This window comes from Nelumbo nucifera, chromosome 1 (assembly GCF_055504915.1).
Source record: "Nelumbo nucifera cultivar China Antique chromosome 1, China Antique-T2T, whole genome shotgun sequence".
Classification (NCBI taxonomy): domain Eukaryota; kingdom Viridiplantae; phylum Streptophyta; class Magnoliopsida; order Proteales; family Nelumbonaceae; genus Nelumbo; species Nelumbo nucifera.
This window is the reverse complement of record NC_142649.1, coordinates 140,974,722-140,995,724: the sequence shown is the minus strand read 5'-3', so window position 1 is coordinate 140,995,724 and position 21,003 is coordinate 140,974,722. Positions and strand designations below refer to the sequence as shown.

Below are 21,003 nucleotides of genomic sequence, written 5' to 3'. Positions count from 1 at the left end.
TATGCAGGGAGCTAACAGACTAAGTAGCTCTACCAACCTTATTTTCAATTAAGATAATGCCTCATCAGTCCTCTCCGCAAGGTCCCCCCTACAAAGATGAGTTCTTCGTGGCTTCCGTGGGAGTTGGCGGCCAACAAACTACATAGGCGCCCTTACCGGTCGAGCCTTCCAAAGCTCCCGTGTGATCTGGGGACCTAAAGTTAGTAGTGCTGCCCCCGAAGGTCGAGCTCCTAGTAGCTTCTTGTAGGAGTGGGTAACCGACATTACGAAGCTGATCCAGCACAATCATAGCTCGACACCTCACAGGAAAAGCCTATGGGCCACATTACTGCTTAAGACCCGGTCGCCTCTCCGGCACGGGCAAAAGTCAAAAGAAGAGTAAAGTACAAGTCACTCCCAAAGCCTACGGGCCACACTATTGATAAATATCCAGTCACTTCCTCAGCAGGAGCAAAATCAGCAAAAGTGAACTATAAATCTTCCTAGAGTCTAGAGCTACACTACTGAATTGGCGGAGACCCCCTCACCTTACTGGCAGCTCGCCACATACAGGTAGCTCCCGAAGCCTAAGGAATTAGATCAACACTTACTAGCTCGATGACTTACGGGCCAAAAGAAGTCTACTCCCTTCGCTGAGTTACTCTCAGCTCGGGAGTGGGGGGCAATTGATGAGGGCAGATTTGGTCCTCTAGTGAAATTGTGACACCTGGCACCTCATGCCAACTAAGTGTAGCCTCTTGACAACTAGACAGCTCGCCATAGGCAACTCACCATAGGCAACTTGCCATAAGCAGCTTGCCACAGGCAGCTCACCACAGGCAGCTCGCCATAAGCAGCTCACCATAGGCAGCTCGCCATAGGCAACTTGCCACAGGCAGCTCGCCATAGGCAACTTGCCACAGGCAGCTTGCCACAGGCAGCTCGCCATAGGCAGCTCGCCATAGGCAACTCGCCATAAGCAGCTTGCCACAGGCAGCTCGCCATAGGTAGCTCGCCATAGGCAACTCACCATAAGCATCTTGCCACAGGCAGCTTGCCATAGGCAGCTCGCCATAGGCAACTTGCCATAGGCAGCTCGCCACATGCAGCTAGCCACAGGCGGCTCGCCATAGGCAGCTCGCCACAGGCAGCTCACCCTCAGCCTGGCAACTTAGACAACTCGGCATTGCATAGGCAGCTCGCCACTAGGCAGCTCGCCACTAGGCAGCTCGCCACTAAGCAGTTTGTCCCCAAGTATCGCAGGAAGATCTCCTGCCTGGCAACCTGGCCCAAACACCGACCTGCCGACTGACACAGGCGCCGACCTGGCAACCTGGCCCAGACACCGACTCGTCAGATGACACAAGCGCCGACCTGACAACCTGGCCCAGACACCGACCCGTCGAATGACACAAGCGCCGACCTGACAACCAGGCCCAGACACCGACCTGCCGACTGACGCAGGCACCGCCCTGATAACCTGGCCCAGGCGCCGACCTGGCCGCCTGACACAAGCGCCAACCTGACGACCTCGAGGAGTTCACCACCGTACCCCAGTTCTAACGGGATGTGACGAGTCTTACCGTTTGGAGGTTTTTCACCCACCCAACCCGCAAGGACTCCGGTATATAAAGACCTCACCCCCCAACGGGGAGGGGGGGAAAGGATGGTAACCCTTGCTCTCTAGTTCTCTCATTTCTCTCCAAGCTCTCTGTAATCAGAATGCTAACTTAGGCATCGGAGAGTCCCCGCCGGGAAAATACCCTAGGATCCTCTTATTCGGTTCTCGCAGGTCCCTCAGCTCCCACCGCCTACAAAGGAGAGGAAATCACCTCATGCAAAGGGCAATCGGGTTGCGCTGCACCAGGGAGCTCCACCATCCTCTGAGTTGTAGGCCGCCTAGGAGCAGATCAAATGACGAGTCCACAAGGCAGTTCTCCCATAGGCAATTCGCCACCAAGCAGTTCGCCACCAGGGAGTTCGCTACCAGGTAGTTCGCCACCAAGCAGTTCGTCACCAAGTAGCTCTCCACCAGGGAGCTCGCCACTAGGTAGTTCACCAGGGAGTTTGCCACCAAGTAGCTCATCACCAAAGCACGTCACCACTGGGTCAAATAACGAGGTACTTAACCAAAAAAAATTTATACATCACAAAAAATTGGTACGTGACCAGAAACGGTTACATCAACAACCACGCAAAGAAGAAGGCTTCTTTGGAAGCATATATGTAGGATTAAACTCCTTAGAAAGAAGAAAGAAAATAGAATTTCAGTATTTCAATGGAATGTTCTTTGGCTATACATTTTAGTTAGGCCATCTATCTTACTGCAAAGCCTAGCTCACAATCTCAATTTCAATTGGATTATATATTACTTGAAATATACAACAAATAGGAGTAAATAATATGAAAATGTACAAGAAAAATAAGAGATTTTCATCAACTTTACACAAACATAGTATAAACGATTAGAAAACATTTAGCACCATAAGCATCAAGAAAGCAATTAAGGAAACTTGAACTCTTTGAGATAAGACCTTCCTTGTACCTAAACCAAAAATGGTAAGAAAAGAAATAGTTACAATAAAATTAAGAGAACTAAACAAAGAATAATTATGATAACAATTGTATCAAAGATTCTAGGGTAGGTGTTGTTTTGTTATTTCTTTTGATAGAAAATGAGAGAAACCAAAAGTTGAGGGAACATGAGGAAAGATTGTCGAAGAAGTATGGTTTTAATTCCCCATGCCAATTAACTTGGATCTATTGCAAGACTCTATGTGTCTATTTGGCATCATTGCCATTGCTCCAGAAAACGGTGCTACATCAGCGTTACATCGGAAAAAATGGTGCTCCAAGAAATGGGTGTTTGTTTGGAACCCTTTTCCATTAAAAACGGTACTCTAAGCCACAACTTAGAAATCTGGAAGGCATTGCTTGGAGTAATGCCGAATTTGGCATTTTCTGGAGCTACAGGATGTGAGATGACAGTGATGTGGCAGTGGATAATGAGTGTCAGTGTTGAAAATGTTTCATGGAGCATTGGTACCAAACAGAAAACATTATTGTTGCTCCAAAAAATGTCCTATCTGACAGCAACTATTCCAAAAAAAAAAAACACCATTTTTTCAGAAAACAATACTTCCAATCCACATATCAGCAACCCACACATCAGAATACAGTGCTGCATCTGCAGCATTGATATATATATACACACATCATCTGGCGATACATCAGAAGAATATCTACTGTACATGCGTGTTAAATTAATTAATATTCTCAATGTATGACCGGATGCCTGTACATGCTGTACATGCAGTAGCATGTGTGAAGAGGTTTCATTTGCAGAGATCCAATAGCAATATAGTCTAGGAAACTCTTAATATAAATTTTCCTGAACTATGCCCCCGAAGTTTCAGGCGCAAGACCCGTCATAACACCGGTACAGAAACCAGGCCAACTATGACAGTGTTCTACCTATAAACCTATCATGCTAACTAGACCTGTTGACGAGTTGGGTGTGGACCGGGATTTATCTCTTTATTAATAGAAAATATTCAGGCCTAAGTCAAGTACAAGCCTGAAGTCTGGTGCAGTTATGTATAATTTGAATAAATTATATTATATTTATTTGATAATAATTTAATTAATTAGTATATATTATTATTAATATATATTTTTATTATACGTAATATTATTGGCCTAGACTTGTTTGAGAAAGCCTGAACCCGAACCTGCAGGCTTAAAATTTTATTCAAATCCAATAAAGAACAGGCCAGACCAGTGAGTCCATCGGGTTAGTTGGCCCATAAACAGGTCTAATGCCAATACATATTCAGAATATCAGTAAAAATCATGATTTTGAAAACTGGATCGGACTAAACGATCTGACCGCTTGACTCACGAACAGTCATGTCTTTGGGTCCAGTTTGAACCTAAAAATCATCTAACCAGGATTCGGACCAGATGATAAGATCATTTGACCCAAGAATCGGTAGTTAAAACGGTTTCATTTGCAGATAAGTTTTTAAAATCATATTAAAAAATGACATAAAAATAACAAAAAAAGGAAATTAAAGACGAAAGATGTCACCTCGATTGGAAGGCAAGGAATAGTTGGCGGAGAAGAGTTGGTAATCGTTGTACCACATACGACAACTCATTGTAAAAATCTCCCATCCTCGTTTGTTGTAGCTGCTTGAACCCAGATCGAGCATTAGTTTGTCCAAGCATTTCCCACAGTCGGCCCTATTCAGATCTCTTGTGCACTGAGCCATGCCATACCTTTTCCCATTTTTGCCAGCATCAATGATTGTTGTCTGGAACATCAGCGCCTGATTTGGAGTGGTAGTTGCAAGTTTAGTCATCAACGTCACTCCTTGTAAAGCCACAAAAGCATCGTCATAATCTGTTGAATAGCTTACAGCCATGGATCCCGACGACATACCTAAATTGCCAAAGAAATTCTCATCTGAATAATGCAGGTAACACTTGGTCAACCAAACCTGCACTCTCTTGCTATTCGAGCAATCGTGGAGTACTTGTTTTGTTGCGTTATTGATGCATTTGGCACAATCTACTCCCGAAATATCACCCCTGCATTGGACAAGGCCGTAAACCTTGTTCGACTTATTGCCGACTGTGTCTTTGTAGAAGCCCGTGGTCGGTGCATTGGCTGAGAGAGAAGTCAGTAGTTTATCGAGATTGGTCTTGAATGGATCACCATCTGTATAATTATTTACGAAGGAACATTCCCAAGGGCCGATGTCATCGACGCCGTCGGCACAGCAGCAGCCGGAACTAATTGACAACAATAATAACGATAGCAGAAGGAAGTGATGAATTGATGGTGCCATTCTGATGAGGAACATACCCATCCTCCTCTTGTTTGCTTATCTCTAAAATCTGATTGATCCTTTCTGTAGAGATGGGAGATAAAATGACTATGCCCTTTCGTTTTAAAACTACTTACTGCACACAATTGGGTTAAGTCAATGATCCATGAATGAGGGGTTTCCCGAAGTCAAAACCTGCTTGCGTGCTGGTCACATATAAAGTAATTCAATGGACTCTTAATTAAACAAATCATGCCAAGTCAAACGAATTGATTGCCGATTACATAGTCAAAGGGATCTTCAAAGTTTTGTGAAATGTATTACAAGGGCCTATCCATATGGGGCATCAACGATATCATATCGGTATCGGTCATGATAGATACGGGAAACGCTATTATTAAGCCCGTTAAAGATTTAAATATTGATACGAACGTCCGATATGGGACGTATTGTATCGGTATGGATCATGATTTACGAGGGATACGGGAAATGCTACTACTAAGCCCATATCCATATCCCTTGAATTATCAGTATCAAAGTGATACATATCCATATTGAACCATATCGTATTGTATTGATTGATACATGCCAATACGGAGTGATACACACACGATTCATCTGATAATGATTTGCGTTTCACATGTTCATGCGTCTAATTTAAAAAGTTGCAACTGGCGTGATTTGAACCCAAATTATCCAGCGTATATGTCTTATGATAATAAGCTAAATAAAATAAAGTTGTATATATTTTAATGTCCACATGTAATCTTAAGTTATTAACAAACAGCATATATTTATGTTTGATAATTTCAAGTAAAGATCAAAAACTATTATTTAAAATTAATATTTTGTAAACTAATGGAATAAATAATTTCCCAAATCCACATTTATATCAAAAAGTGGTTTTTAATCTCAAGAAATTTATATAAATAAAAATATTAATAATAAAATAATTATTTTAGTACTTAAAATTTATAAATTTGAACGTGATATGTATCTTAAAATGTTTGTAAATATTTTAATTTGTATTAAACAAAAATATATTTATTATTTACGAAAATAAAAATATTGTTTACAAAATACTTGAGAGTATAATGTAAATTGAAATTGTCAAATCCACTAATCTATTTTTGTATGAAAAATGATTTTGTATTTCATAGAACTATAAAAATAAAAATATTCATAATGAAATAATAATTTTAGTAATTATAAATTATAAATTTGCATATGATATGTATTTTAAAAATTTTAGTATATTTTAGATATTTTAAGTTAAGGTTATATATTTTTATAAATTATTAATTGGTATTTTAGTTACATTTATAATAACATTTTTGTTATTTACAAAAATAAAAATATTATTTACCAAACATTTGATAATTAATCTTCAGTTGATTTCTTTCTTAATGTTAAAAACTAAAAATAGAAAAATAAAAATTAATTGATATAATACTTATATATAATAATTGCATATATTTTGTGACATGAACTTCAATAGAAAATAAATAATAGATTCGTACATGTACTAATTTATTTTAAAAAGTTTTGTGTTGCCCACTGGATATAGATACTATCCAATTGGTTTAAAGGTTCTGTGTTGCCCACTTGCTACATAGCTGTGTTCTCTCCTTTGACAGCTAGCTAAATTCATTTGTCCACATGTACAGAAGGAAAACTGTATTCATCTTTTTAATATTTAAAATAAAATAAGGAGAGAACACAGCTATGTAAAATTGTTGAGAACGATCTGATCAAGCATAAATCTTGCTTCCCTCGGACTCGGCTTAATTATTAAGCTTATGTCATGCATATTTTCTCAATCGTATTTTCTCTTCACAGTAAAAGCAAACTTCCAACACTATCGGTGAAAGATTGACGGAAGGACATTGGAACTCAGAGACCCACTTTCCATCTCAAATGCATCTGTTACATTGATATATCCCACAAGCAAATACCGAATAAATTCATCTGACAGTCTATCGTTTCCCACGGTAAGCAATGCAAATCATATAGCATTTATCAAAAATGCAATGAACTGTGAACTGTGAACCCCCTTCCCCTTGAATAAACTCCCAGGTAACGAAAGTCATATACCAACCAAATTGCATGGTTGATGGCTCTTGATAACCGCCTATTCTGCTCCCTAATCTAATTATTTCTCCTTATTTCATAGAACTAGATGCCATACATGCGGAGTTGCGGACTCCATATCTGCTACAAACAAGGCAGTTGAACATCGTTGGCGCTGCCAATATTTTTCCTTTCACAGGAATTTCAACAAACAGTTGTTGTGGTTCCATGGTTATCTTTTGACGAACAAAACTGAGAACACACAAATGAGCCACAATTCTCAAAAAAAAAAAAAAAAAAAAAAAAAAATGAATAAACAACAGCACAAACTCTCGGTTATACTTATATACTCACTTTTTTCCGCTTACATTCGAGACAAGATCCCTAAGAAACTTGGCAGACTTGGTAATTGGCGAATTTACGGCCATTAAGTTATACAAAACGTTCTCAACCTCACCAATCGACGGCCGTTTCTTAAACCTAGAAATCACTTTCATTTCTCCTTCCTCTTCAACCCAAACCGCCCATCTCTCACCACTCAAAACCCCATCTCTCACATACCTGAAAACTATTCCTTTTCTCTTACTCAAAACCCCTCTTACCTCCAAACCCATGAACGAATAAACCACCTCAAAGGACGCCAAGAAGCCACTCATTTCTCCGAAACCGCTCTCATCCTCAAAAGCCCACTTGGGGTTGAAAAACACCACCGGCTTTGGATACAGATTGTCAGAAATCGTTTTTATAAACTCCACTTGTGAGGACTCAGGAGCCGAAAACACCACTACATCAGCGGAGTTCAAAATTCTGGTATCCTCATCAGTAAGCTCATCAGTAAGGGAAGATATGTCCCAGTGGTCGACTCGGACATGGTTTGATGGGCAAGACTGGAAGGCTTCGTCAGCTAATTTTGTCAGCGTAGGATTAGACCACAAGATGAGAATCTTAACCAGCGTACCTTTTCTTTTCATGGGTAGGTCTCCGAAGACATCGAAAGCGAGTTGGGCGGTGGACTCGAGGGAATCGTCGATGACAGGGATCTCCACTCGAAACCTGGGTTGTTTCTGTTTCTTGAGTTTCCCGGCGAGTCTCGGATTGTTGAGGGGCTTTTCCAAGGTGGTGGAGAGGCATGTCTTGGCTTGGAGGATGGCTTCTTCTTTTGTGGTGGGTGGGGCGTAAGAAGAGAGCGAGCAGTGGAGGGATAGAGAGGGGAATTTTGAGTTGTGGAGGAGATTTGGGGGGAAGAAAGAGAAATTGGAATGTTGGTGTTGATGATGATGACGATGATGTAAAGGAATTGAGTGATATGGGAGGAGAGTTCTGGTGAAACGAAATGGAACTGAAGGATTTTTAGTATTGATTGTTTGTATCGGGAGCTTGAGGAGATTGGAAGCCATTTGATTTACCAAACCAGAAAATTAGTGTTTCTCATCGTTTGATGCTTTGAATGCTCCGTTCCTTGAAGATAAGGAGATTTCCCACAGCAGCCACACAGACACTAATGGGCTCATGGGGTCTATCTATGTCCACTCATAATTTAAAATTCACAATGGGCATTATGGGCTTTGAAGAGTTGGACCCAGGCCGGTTGGGTATTTATTTAATAGGGAATTCATTGGGTATCAAAGTATCAAGTCTATTTTATTGGATCTGAGTGTAGCCTTTTCTTTCTTTGTACTTTTAATATAGTCGATACTTTTATGGTCTTTTGTAAACCTCAAGTGTTTGAATAGTGATGAGGGGTAATTTGGTCTTCTAATATCATCACACGTGTTATTGTAGAATAGTAGATTGACACCTTGGCACTATGTAAGTAGATCCCAGGAGCACTTCGAGCACTTTACAATTGCATTGATGACCTTGCCACCACTCTGGTAGCCTGAACTGCGAATAACCTGGCAAGATCTCAGGTCGGCGTAAGAGGCAACCTGCTTCCACCGATTTGACCCGACTTTGGTTAATAACCTACCAAACGTGTTGAGCGACCTCCCCTTAAGCAAGCTATCACCTTCAAATTCCCTAGGATCACAACACCACGTTGGAAGAGTTGGTTATCACCACTGCCCACTTTAGGCGGGATTGGATAAATGATACCCGCTTACGCAGAGTCTACCTCTAGGCGTGAAACCACCTCCAAACTAGACGGGCCATAGATCCTAGACACATTTTGTGAGGCTCACGATAGCTCGCCTATATAAGAGCCTCTCTTCCAACCTCATAAGGTATGCGCAATTTAGATCTCTATTTACTCTAGCTCTCTTGCATTCAAATACTAGCTCGCTAACTTAAGCATTAGAGTGCCCCCCCTGGGTCAAGCAACCCAGACACTAATTACTTCTTTCTTGCAATTCGACCAAGCGACCTACTTAGTCCGGCGTCCAAGTTGCCAGCCAGTAGGGAGCACCAGATCGTGCATCATCAATTGGTGTTGTCTGTGGGAACGCTACACAAAAGTCACATTCTCATACTCCCTTTCTTACTACAAGTTTAGTGGCATCTTCCAGCAACAACCCTGTTAACAAAGGCAACAACAAGGTAAGTATTGACGGAACAGTCACAGGGAGGGGGGGGGGGGGGGGCAAGACCAGCATGCCATGCATACCGATGTCCCCTCTGTCACTATTGGGAAGTTCATCGTGCCCCTAACTTACTAGGCATCCCTGTCATGCAGAACCCTAACCGCCCTCTGCCCACTGTGAATGCGCCCTCTTCCATCAATCGAGCCCTCCATGGTTCTCGTTGGAATCAATGGTCTCTAGTTCAATGAACTAGTGTTGTTCGCCCACGGGATTGACCTACAGATGAGAACGTGGGAAAGTCGTTTTGCGGCACTAACAATGATGCAACAACAGCACCGACAACATCAGGCCGCAGGGTAGAACGCTAACCAGAACCAATAGCCTAATTACCAAAATTATAACCAAAACCAAGTGTTGGACCCACCTCACTATCAAGACGACCAAAACCAGGTTGCCACCATGGAATCAACCCAAATTGTAATGTCCAAGGCTACCAGCTCCACTGAAGGGTCCCGAAGAAGGCATCATCTACACAGCCAGTGACTCGAACCTTGCCACTGGTTGCGGAAATCTCATGGCACATGGCCTAAGGATTTCAAGGCCCCTAGCCTGGAGTCCTATTACGAAACCATTGACCTAGTCAATCACTTTGACAGTTTCCAAGCATTGATGCAGCTACACGGGGCCAATGACGCGAGCCTTTGCATAGCCTTCTTGACCACCTTCCGGGGCACAGCTCGGATGTGGTACTCGGGGTTGGTCGCAGGCTCCATTAAGAGTTGGAGTCAGTTCGTTGACCTCTTCACCACACACTTCACGATGAGAAAGTAGTGCCCAAAGTTGGGAACTTGTTTATTGAACGTCATCCAGCGACTTGACAAGAAGCTCTAGGGTTACATCAAGCAGTTCAACCTGGAGCGGTTACAGATCCCGAACCTCGACCTAGCCTTATAGCTCACTGCGGCAATCAACAGCGTCCGACATCTTGACTTGCACTAGGAGGTTAAGTTGAACCCTCCAACCTCTATGGAGGAGTTCCTTAACTGGCACAACAGGTCACCTTATAGAGGTAGCAAGTCCTCAGGCCAGCATTCTCACACCCCTCCCATCTAGAACCGCAACTACATAGCACTGAATGCAAAGAGGGGAGAAATTTTGATGTAAATAAAGACGAGCAAGTAGGTCAAATGGCCACACATGATGAGAGGATTGAGACTCAAAGGAACCCAAATAAGTACTACCACTTTCATTGGGATATTGGCCATGATATAGACAATTGTCGTAATCTCAAGGATGAGATCGAGGAATTGATCCACCGAGGTTACTTGAAGCAATTCATCAAGCATGAGGACCGCCACTAACCTACCAACCATCCCAGAGAAGTACCGCAGTTGAGCAAGGACTAGAACAAAGATCAGCCTCCCTGAGACCCACCACCAATAGAGCAGCCCATCTGTGGTGTGATCAACATGATCACAAGTGGGTCCATTATGGTAGGATGCAGTACCTCCGTAGGAAAGAACTCAGTCCGGGAGCTTCTGAATGAGGATGAGAACCTGTCAAAGAGCCCTCGTGTGGAGGAAGTCACTTACTTTACCGAGGATGATGCTTGCGGGATCTAGTATCCGCATGATGATGCACTCGTAGTCAAGTTAGTGATAAACAACTCCGAGGTAAAGTGGATTCTAGTCGACACCGGCAGCTCGGTAGACATCATATTCCTGGAGGCATTCAAGCGGATTGAACTGGAGAGGAAGGACCTACAACCAATCGATGTTCCCCTAGTCGGCTTCAATGAATAAGTGGTACAGCCTCTAGGCCGCATAAGAGTGCTAGTGACAGTGGGCTCGCCACCAAACCATGTGCTTCGACTACAACTTCCTAGTGGTCGCGACTCCCTCACCCTACAATGCCATCTTAGGCCGGTGGATCCTACACGCCCTTAGAGCTGTGGTGCCAACTTATCACCTGTCAATGAAATTCCCGACGGACTATGGAGTAGGAGTGGTGCAATGAGATCAGCTTGAGTCGCAGATGTGCTATGTGACCACGCTCAAGGGCAAAGGAAAGCAGGTTGTTGATGCCAACTTAGAGTCATCCCCGGAGAACAATGATGAGAGAGCTTGTCGCATGGAAGACACCATACTGGTGTTAGTGTTGGATACCAACCCCGCGAAGATGGTGCAGATCGGAGCTTGTCTCATGGAACCACTGTATTCTAAACTAGTAAGCTTTTTAATTAATAATTTAGATGTTTTTGCTTGGTCAGTAGCAGAAATGCCCTACATAGACTCCCTCTCTCATAACTCATAAGCTAAATGTTGACCCTTTAATTAGACCAATCCAGTAGAGGAAAAGGAACCTCATTGAGGAGCAGTTGAGGATAGTGGATGAGTAGGTTTCATTAAAGAGGTCCAATGTCCAAGATGGATTGCAAACCCAATGCTCGTAAAGAAGGCCAGCAGAAAATGGCGCATGTGTGTCGACTACACTGACCTCAATAAAGTTTGCTTAAAGGATAGCTTCCCACTCCCATTGATAGACTACCGGGTAGACGTGACCTAGGGTTCGAACTGTTGAGCTTCATGGATGCTTACTCTAGTTGCAACCAAAAAATCCAGATGGATCTATCCAACTAGGAGAAAACCATCTTTGTAACTGAAACAAGCTTGTATCGCTATAAAGTTATGCCCTTTAGTTTAAAAAATGTTGGAGCGACCTACTATGTAAACAAATTGTTTTTTGATTTAATTGGAAATAAAATAAAGGCATATATTGATGATATGGTTTTGAAAACCTAGTTTTCAAATTCTTTAATTTCTTACCTAAATTACGTGTTTAACATTTTAAGAAGTACAACATGAAGCTCAACCCGAACAAGTATATAGTAAACCAACGTGGCATCGAGGCTAACCTAGAAAAAATCTAGGTCAACCTAGATATGAGACCCCTTGGTCGATTAAAGAGGTCCAAAGGCTAATAGGATAGATAGCCGCCCTGAACCGGTTTATGTCTAAATTGGTTGGGCAGTGCCTTCCGTTCTTCAAAGCTATAAAAAAGAACCAAGACTCCAAATGAATTTAAGAGTGCCAGCTCGCATTTAACAAGCTAAAAAGGTATCTAAGTTCACCACCCTTGTTGACTAGGCCAAAACCCGAAGACAAGCTAAAACTCTACCTCTATGCAAGTAATGAGGTAGTCAGCTCGGTCCTAATCCGTGAAGTGGACATAGTGCAATGACCTGTCTATTATGTGAGCAAAGTCCTACACGCCACTGAGCCTAGGTATCCTGATATCGAGAAGCTAGCCTTCTCGCTAGTTCTTATAGCCCAAAAATTGTGCCCTTACTTCCAAGCCTACACCGTTGTAGTCCTAACCAATCGACCTTTGAGGCAAGTTATTTAAAAGCCCGAGGTCTTGGGAATGTTGACAAAATGGGAAATCAAACTCAATGAGTACGACATCCGATTAGAGTTGCACTCAACGATCAAGTTGCAGGTCCTGGTAGACTTGATTGCTAAGTGTACATTTAGCATGATGACCCCTGAGGTTGCAAAGCCTATGGCCACCTTAGAGGCTACTACCAGTGTAGCACCCGACCCGACTTGGAACAAGGAGCCCTAGATCCTCCATATGGATGGCTCTTCCAACCAGCGCGAAAAGAAGAGCTAGACTAATCCCCTATGGACCTAGCAAAATGAAACTAAAGTACGCTCTACGATTCGCATTCTGAACCTCGAACAACAAAGTTAAGTATGATGTGCTAATAGCCGGGTTATCATTGGCAAATGAAGTTGGCATGAAGCATCTCATCGTGTGCAACAACTCACAACTAGATGTGAACCAAGTGAATGGGTAGTATGAATCCCGGGAACCCACCATGTCGGCCTATTTGGCCAAGGTTAGAGAGCTCCTGCCCAACTTCCTCTCTTGGTACATCCAATAAGTCCCAAGGTCTGAAAACATCGAGGCCAACGCACTAACAAAGCTAGTCGGTGCGAAAGACATTACAAAGAGGATAGTTTACATTGAAGACCCACCACGACCTAGCATAGAAAGGGTAATAGAAGAGGTCGCTCCTATTTTTTCTACAGAACCAAGTTGTGTCGACCCGCTCGTTGACTATTTGCGCCACGAGACCCGACCAGCGGAATGCAACATAACTCGGAGGGTAAAGCGGAAATCAGCTCGCTATGTTATTGTTGGAGAGCAATTGTATCACAGGTTGTTCACGCTCCTCTACTTGTGCTACTTGCGACTGATAGAAGTGAACCAAGTTTTGCATGAGATCTACGAAGGTCTCTGTGGAGGACACTTGGGGGGCAAGGCATTAGCCCAAGAAAGCTCTAAGACAAGGCTACTACTGGCCCACAATGAAGGAGGGCACAATGGAGTTAGTTCGAAAGTGCGATAAGTGTCAGCGGCACACTAACATGCCAAATTATTCCGCCGCCAACCTAAGGTACCTCACTAGCCCGTGGCCATTCACACAGTGAGGATAGATATTCTTGGTCCCTTCCCACCTATAACCGGGCAGAGGAGGTTCTTGGTGGACTATTTTGCTAAGTGGGTGGAAGTCGAGCCGCTAGTATACATCACAACTTGCAATGTCTAGAATTTATTCTGGAGAAACATCGTCTACAGATTCAGACTCCCCAAGTTATTGATATCAGACAACATTAAGAAATTCGAAGATGGGAATCCAACAGAACTAGTGTGTTGAGATGGAAATCCAATAGAACTTCACCTCGGTGGCCCACCCCAAGGCAAATGGTTAGGCTAAAGGGACAAACAAGGTGATCCTCCGTGGACTGAAAGCTTGACTTTCCTGAGCTAAGGGTTTATGGATGGACGAGTTGCCTAGTGTTCTTTAGGCCTACCAAACTACTATCAAGACAACAACCGATGACTCTCCTTTCAACCTGACGTACGGGACGGAGGCTATCATCCCAATTGAGATCGAAGTGGAAACCTTATGGTCTAAGACATACGATGAGGAGGTTAACGAGGATGAGCTACAGATGAACCTCAACTTAGTGGAGAAGGTCCATGACTTAGCCTACATCCGGACTGCAGCATACCAACAACGGGTAGCTCGGTACTAGGGGTGGAAATGAACCAAGCTTTTCATGAGCTATTCAAGCTCAGCTTGTGAAAAGCTCGACTTGTCTCAAACCAAGTCGAACTTCGAGCCGAATTCGACCTTTATATATGGCTCATATCTTATTTGAGTCGAACTCGAATAAGATACGGCTTGGCTCGTTAAGCTTGTGAGCCTAGTCGAGCCTATATATATGAGAGTGTATATTATTATACATATTATGTGCTTCTGCAAGAAATCTTATTGGTGGGGATATAGATATATGGTGGCCCCATTCACATTCTAAAGAAAGCAATTACCAAACAAAAAAAGAGGGAGAAATCAATGGAACTAGCCAAAAACCCTTTCAGTTTCAACTTTCAAGCTTCAACCCTCCCTCTCCCTACGACTGCGATTGGCGACTACAAAACTACGACCCTGCCTCACCCAATCACCCTCAAGCTCTCTCACTCTCAGACTCAATCGAGTCAACACCCAGCGCTAGCAGACCAGCTGTACCCACAGCTCTAAGTCAAAGCTCAGCTCTTAGCCTCTCAGTCTTCTCACAGTCGACACCTGACGATTGATGCGGCAACGCCCGACGGTATTGTTACCTCTCACCTCTCACAATCTCAGTCTCTCAGATTTTTCTTCTTCTTCTTCTTCTTCTTCTTCTTCTTCTTCTTCTTCTTCTTCTGCTTCCCGATGGTCCACTTGTGAGAGCCCTCCAAATGCAAGACCAGCTTCAGTGCTTACACACAAAAAGCCTTGAGTTCGAGCTCAAGCTCGACCTCGAATAGGCTCGGTTCATTATCGAGCTCGAATATATGGCTTTTTCATTCGAGCCGAACTCGAGCTTGTATTTTTATTTTGGATCGAGCTCGAGCCTTGTAATGTTATACCGAGTTGAGCTTGAATACCCAAATATTCAGCTCGACTTGGCTCGAATCCACCCCTACTCGGTACTACAATATCGAAGTTAAGAGATGCCAATTTTGAATTGGCGACTTGGTACTTAGGAAGGTTATGGTACCTAAGTCTAGTGTAGGAAAGCATGGTCCAAACTGGGAAGGCCCCTATAGAGTGCTCAAGGTTATTGGTGAAGGAACGTACGAGCTTGAAACATTGGAGGGAAGGCAAGTACCTCGTGCGTAGAACGTTAATAACTTAAGGAGGTACTACTTATGAGGAGTTCGGAAGTTTTGAGCTACATCCACGAGAACAAAGGTATAGACCGCCTGCTACGACGACCTAGTCAAGCGAACAAGGGGAAGCCCAACCACTTTCAACTTTAAGATCCCCTATGCCAACTTGAAGATGTCGACAACTCAGTCCATCGACAACATTTTGCCTTAGCCAAAATCAAAGCCTAATCGCTTTGAAAGTCTAGGCATAGGCACACCTCAGCAACCTCAAAACGTGTTTTGACACTTAGCCTATTTTCTAGTGATAGAAAGTAGAAGGCAAGAAAGAGGGGCACAATATATGCAAAAAAGTCAATTGCATTGAGTAATGTAAAGTACATCATACATAGCTCAAAAAAAAAGAAGAAAAAACAAAAGAAAAAGAAGTAGAGCATTTTGAGATCACCGAGCTTGGAGGCTCAACGTGTAACATATATACAGGGGGGTCCAAGAAAAGAGGCAAGAAGTTCAAATGTCCATGGGTTCCTCGATGTCCATATCGTCAGCTCCATTGCTTCTAGTACCATGTTTTCCATCTGTATCACCCTCGACACCCCCACTGATCTTGTCTTCCTCCTCGGAGTCAGGCTCCTCATCAACCCGATCCATCATCTCGTTGGTGTATGCCAAACTCTTCAGCTTGGCCAAGTCAAAGTGTGGGCACACCGAGGTCACCAGCATCCGACATAGTTTGAAGCCCTAACGGAAGATGCCCATCCTGAACTCCTCTCGCTCATTCAGAAAGTCAGGCAAAGTCTTGAAGTCCTCAACAACTCGAACTTCAGCAACATGGACGTCATCGAGAAGTTTCCCTTGAAGCTCAGCAAGCTTGGCCTCCTTCTCTCATAACTTGCAGCCTTTGGCTTCTAGCTTGTTGGTCAAATTCTCAATGGTGCTTGCCAGGTTGGCACTATGACTTCGCTGTTGGGCAATTTTGGCCTTCAAGTCATGGACAAGATCGATAACTCGTTTCAAGCAAGACCGGTACTCCATCACCTCCTTGTCAAGGACTTGGGCTCTAGCAGCCCCCCTTTCGGGTTACCCCAGTAGTTCGTAGGCCATGGTGTTTGCCTAAAAAATGGTGTATCAGTAGAAAGATAAATTTGGCTAAGTATGAAGGAAGAGATTGGGTACATACCACCAAGAGGCAGTGCATAAGCTTCCCACCTACTTCGCCAAAACGCGACTTACAGAGCTCAACGACCTCCTCTAGAAAGATGGCCTCCTTGCTCTTCACTAGGGCTGTTCGGAAGTCTAGGATGATGGCCCCAACGTCTAGAGTAGTGGTCGCCTCAACCCCGAGTTGTGGAAGGGGCTCCTCGGAAGTTCGGGCGGCCTCGGGTTCGAGCGAGGTCCCCTCTAGCCATTCCTCCTCGACAAGGTCAACTATTGGCATGGCTTCAACTGCGCTCCATTGACCGACCTCGCTAACTACATTGACGACTTCAACAACGCCGATCTTCACGACCTCACTACGCGCCAAAACTCCAAGGCTATGAACAAGTGAAATGGGCCCCTGAGGGTCCTATTTATAGACAAATGAATTGAACTATGGGCGATTGAGATCAGTTGGATCCAATGATTCGCAAGGATATGGTGGTTCGTATTCTGAGGCAAAATCAATTTAGCACATTTTTTGCATCCGCGCGACCTAATGGCTGCATGGCATCCATGTAACCTCGTGCCTAGGCCAAACTAGCCAAACCAACCCGATCCTAAGCCATTGGTCAGACCACGATTGAGGACGAAACTCAAACCAAATCACCTCAGGTTAAGACTACACCCTCACCAAACTTATCACATTGAACTTGGGAGTGGGGGCAATTGATGATGGGTAATTTGATTCTCCAATGATATCAAGACACGTGGCATTGCAAAACAACGAAGTGACACCTCGACACCACATAAGTATACCCCAGGAGCACTTCGGGCACTTCACAACTACATCGATGACCTCGCCACCACTCTAGTAGGCCAAATTGTGAATAGTTAGGCAAGACCTTAGGTCAACATAAGAGGCGACCTGCTTCCACCGATCTGACTTGACTCTGATTAGTGACCTGCCTGATGTGTCGAGTGACCTCCCCTTAAGTAGGCTATTGCCTCTAAATTCCCCGGGAGCATGATGCCACATTGGAAGAGTTGGTTATTACCCTGCCCGCTTCGGGCATGATTGGATAAATGTTATCCACTTATGCGGAGTCCACCTCTAGGCATGAAACCACCTCCAAACTAGATAGGCCAGAGATCCCAGATGCGTTTCATGAGGCTCACGGTAGCTCACCTATATAAGGGCCTCTCCTCTAACCTCATAAGGTACATGCAATTTAGCTTTCTAAGCACTCTAACTCTCTTACAATCAAATACCAGCTCGCTAACTTAAGCACCGGAGTGCCCACCCCGGGTCAAGCAATCTGGGCACTCTGATTACTTCTCTCTTAGAGCTCAACCAAACGACCTACTCAATCCAGCATCCGAGCTGCCAACCAGCAGGGAGTACTAGATCATGCATCATCAATTAGTAATAAAACTTTAGAAAGAAATTAATGGAAAATTTGTTTTTCTACTTTTGTAGATATCTAAATATAGTGGAGATTTTTGATTGACAGTTCTTACATTTGAAAAATGTACATTTTACAAATTTATTCCTCAAGTTATTATTTACAATAAAAAATGATTAAAATATTAACAATATTATAAAATAATAAAAAGATAAAATATTAAAACAATAAATTAAATTACAAAGGAGATTGTAATTTTGGATAGGAAAAAAGAGTAAATCCCTTAAACCTCCCCTCATGATTTTTGGGTATAATGGGACTTATACACCCCTTTTATTAAATCTTTATTTTGCCCAACTTAGTAGAGGTTTAAGGACAGGTCAAAGTTCAGGGGAGATTTAAGGGATTTATCAAAAACAAAGATCATTAATTTTTATGTTAAGAGAGGAAATTTTCTCCCTAGTTTTATTTTTATTTTTATTTTTTTTACAAGGGCACACCCTATCCACACTCATCTTTACTTCACAAGTGGCAGTAGAGAGCAGCCACTGCTGCCCCTTCTCCCCATCTCTCTTTTCACATTCCCCTACTTAAGCTAAGAAGAAGAAGAAGAGGAAGAAAAGGGAGGGAGAGATGATAAGGACAGTGGTTGAGTTCTCTGGTTAACTGAGAAGACAATGAATAGTGAAGTCTTTAAACAAAGAAAGGAGTATTATTGGAACTTTGGAAGTAAATTTTGTCTGCTACCTTCAAATGAGCTCATAAGTAGCTTGGCCTCTAAACCATTCAATGGCTTCTTTGGCATACAAATAAGTGATTTAGAATTAGAGGTACAATTAAATGACCTCGGGTCGCTGAAAAAGCAACATTTTCAACATTCCGAGGTTAATTTTACATTACCAAAAGCAACCTTAGTATAAAATCAGTACAATGGGGACGAGAACTTGAAGATTTCAATGCACACTGTTGAAGAGTTAGGGCTGGCAAATTTTCAACCCAACATGCTAGCCCACCCAACCCAAACATTAATCGATGGGTTGGGTTTTATCCATTACCAACAGGCGATCCATTAGCCATAGCCTCTTGTTTTTAGTTCAACACCAATAATGAAGATCTTTAAACTTTTTCCGGAGATTAGGCTTAAGTAGTCATGAATCTCAATCTCAAAAGCTTCAAGAAATAAAAGTTTTGATCAAAGAAGCCCAAGGTCTCTCTCGTGAATATCCATTGCAAGAAAAGGTCTGCTTGAAGCTGCAGAAAAGTGTCTCTTGTTCATCAAAGGTCATCAAAGACCTAGCAAAGCTCTGCTAGATCTCAACTGATTTTTTATTTTCGTCATATTTCAATTTATTCAAATCTATGTTACGTGACTTAGAAGAATTCACCCCTAAAAGTTAGGGGTTAGAGGGAGGGAACCCAAACACATATATATCTCACAACAGCATCCCATTCTACCGATGTGGGATACCTCACATTAGCATCTCATACTACCAATATGGGACAAATAAATCGTAACAATCTACATACCTCTCTCTTCTACAAAATCGGCTTTATTTGTCACGATTTCATTAAATATGACCTTGCTCTAATTGCTTCAAGAAAGCCACCATGTAAGGTTGAGATAAATGAAATTTTTGACCTTCTTTTTGATCTAAACAAAGCGAAATCATGTTCTCCATGGGGAGTCTCGGATCGGAACCTCTCTCTTTTCCGAAGCTTGTTGAATCGGACAGTTTATGCGTTTCTTTTCTGTAATTTATTTCATTTACTGTGAATTTTATAATTTCTATATTTTTCTACAATTTTTTTTTCATCTTCCATGTTTTTTTCTGTTAGCTTTTTCTACAGTTTCCGTGATTTCTGCTATTTATCTTTGTTTTCTATGTTTTTATAATTTCTGTTATATTTTCCTGTAATTTCTGTTTATTCAATATTTTTAATATTATATTTTTGTAATTTTTCTATAATTTGTGTTAGCTTTTTTTTGTATTTTGTGTTTTTATAATTTATTTTTTTCTGCAATTTATCTTTTTTTTTTTTGTATTTTCTTGTATTATAATATATAATTTTTTATATTTTTGTGTTTTAATGAATTAAAAAGATAATATATTGGGTAGGTTAGGTTGAATTTGGTCAACCCGTTTAATTTACACTAAATGGATTATTAATGAATTGGTGGGTTAAACGAGTTGGGTTGAAGCTCAACCCAAACCCAAGCCGCCTAAAAGCACCCAATTGCTACTCCTACAGTGTTGGTAATATGGCAGTTGATTTTTATGTGTCTCTTAAAACCTCCTTTAAGGTTTGGTCAAATATGCATTCCACTCCTAAGGTTTACCTAACACCTCATACCCTACCCCGTTTGACAATTGACACCAACCAAACTACCGGTAAAAGATAGAACCCAAACGGCTGGTCTGTATGTCCCGATCGAAGAAAAACCATTGAATTGAAAACTTTTGTATTAGCTTGACCTTGACCCACAGGATCTGCAAGTGGTTATGGGTTTGAATGTTCATAGGTTCCAACCCAAACAGGGTAGAACAGTGGAGCTTCATTCACGTGTAGTGTAAAATTGTAAATCAGGAGGCAGAAGGAAGAGGATCTGTATCTAGTCTAGGAAATTAAATGGATAAAGAAAAGAAAGCTCTAACATCAAGAAGGATCAAGGATATGCATCTAGCTAGTCCAGGAACCAATAAATAAACAAAGTAGAAAGTAAAACCTTATCCATGCAGCTAACTCACTCTCACTTTTCATCTTTTAGAAGTGTGTCCAAAATGTTATTGTCAGAAGGAGCCGGGGCGGGGTCAGTCTCCAGTGATTTATGCCCGTCCC

At 42.4% G+C, this 21,003-nt stretch overlaps 2 protein-coding genes across 3 annotated transcripts; both read right to left on the bottom strand.

Moving 5' to 3' along the window:
- Positions 1–2,273: 2,273 nt before the first annotated feature.
- Positions 2,274–5,296, bottom strand: LOC104590172 (cysteine-rich repeat secretory protein 38-like). 2 transcript variants are annotated; one of them, XM_088896844.1, is made up of 3 exons: positions 4,424–5,296; positions 4,070–4,354; positions 2,274–2,524 (listed from the first exon to the last, which is right to left on the bottom strand). In XM_088896844.1, exons 1-3 carry the CDS (start codon positions 4,851–4,853, stop codon positions 2,445–2,447), a joined length of 795 nt encoding a protein of 264 aa, XP_088752970.1. In that variant the 5' UTR covers positions 4,854–5,296; the 3' UTR covers positions 2,274–2,444. The 2 variants fall into 2 exon arrangements, with proteins under 2 accessions (XP_088752970.1, XP_010247021.1); XM_010248719.2 differs by having other exon boundaries at positions 4,070–5,296.
- A 1,265-nt stretch (positions 5,297–6,561) lies between these two features.
- Positions 6,562–8,592, bottom strand: LOC104590171 (plant/protein (DUF1995)). Its single transcript, XM_088894505.1, has 2 exons — positions 7,236–8,592; positions 6,562–7,133 (listed from the first exon to the last, which is right to left on the bottom strand). The coding sequence occupies exons 1-2, from the start codon at positions 8,276–8,278 to the stop codon at positions 6,974–6,976; spliced, it is 1,203 nt and encodes a 400-aa protein (XP_088750631.1). The 5' UTR covers positions 8,279–8,592; the 3' UTR covers positions 6,562–6,973.
- Between the last annotated feature and the right edge of the window lie 12,411 nt (positions 8,593–21,003).

Bases quoted from the DNA above. Each gene is read 5' to 3' on its own strand.
- LOC104590172 (XM_010248719.2), bottom strand. From the start codon at position 4,853: ATGGGTATGTTCCTCATCAGAATGGCACCATCAATTCATCACTTCCTT. The intron at 2,525-4,069 runs GTGACATCTTTC...TTTTTGGTTTAG, and splicing joins TTCCTTGCCTTCCAATCGAG to GTACAAGGAAGGTCTTATCT.
- LOC104590171 (XM_088894505.1), bottom strand. From the start codon at position 8,278: ATGGCTTCCAATCTCCTCAAGCTCCCGATACAAACAATCAATACTAAA. The intron at 7,134-7,235 runs GTGAGTATATAA...GTGTGTTCTCAG, and splicing joins TCGAATGTAAGCGGAAAAAA to TTTTGTTCGTCAAAAGATAA.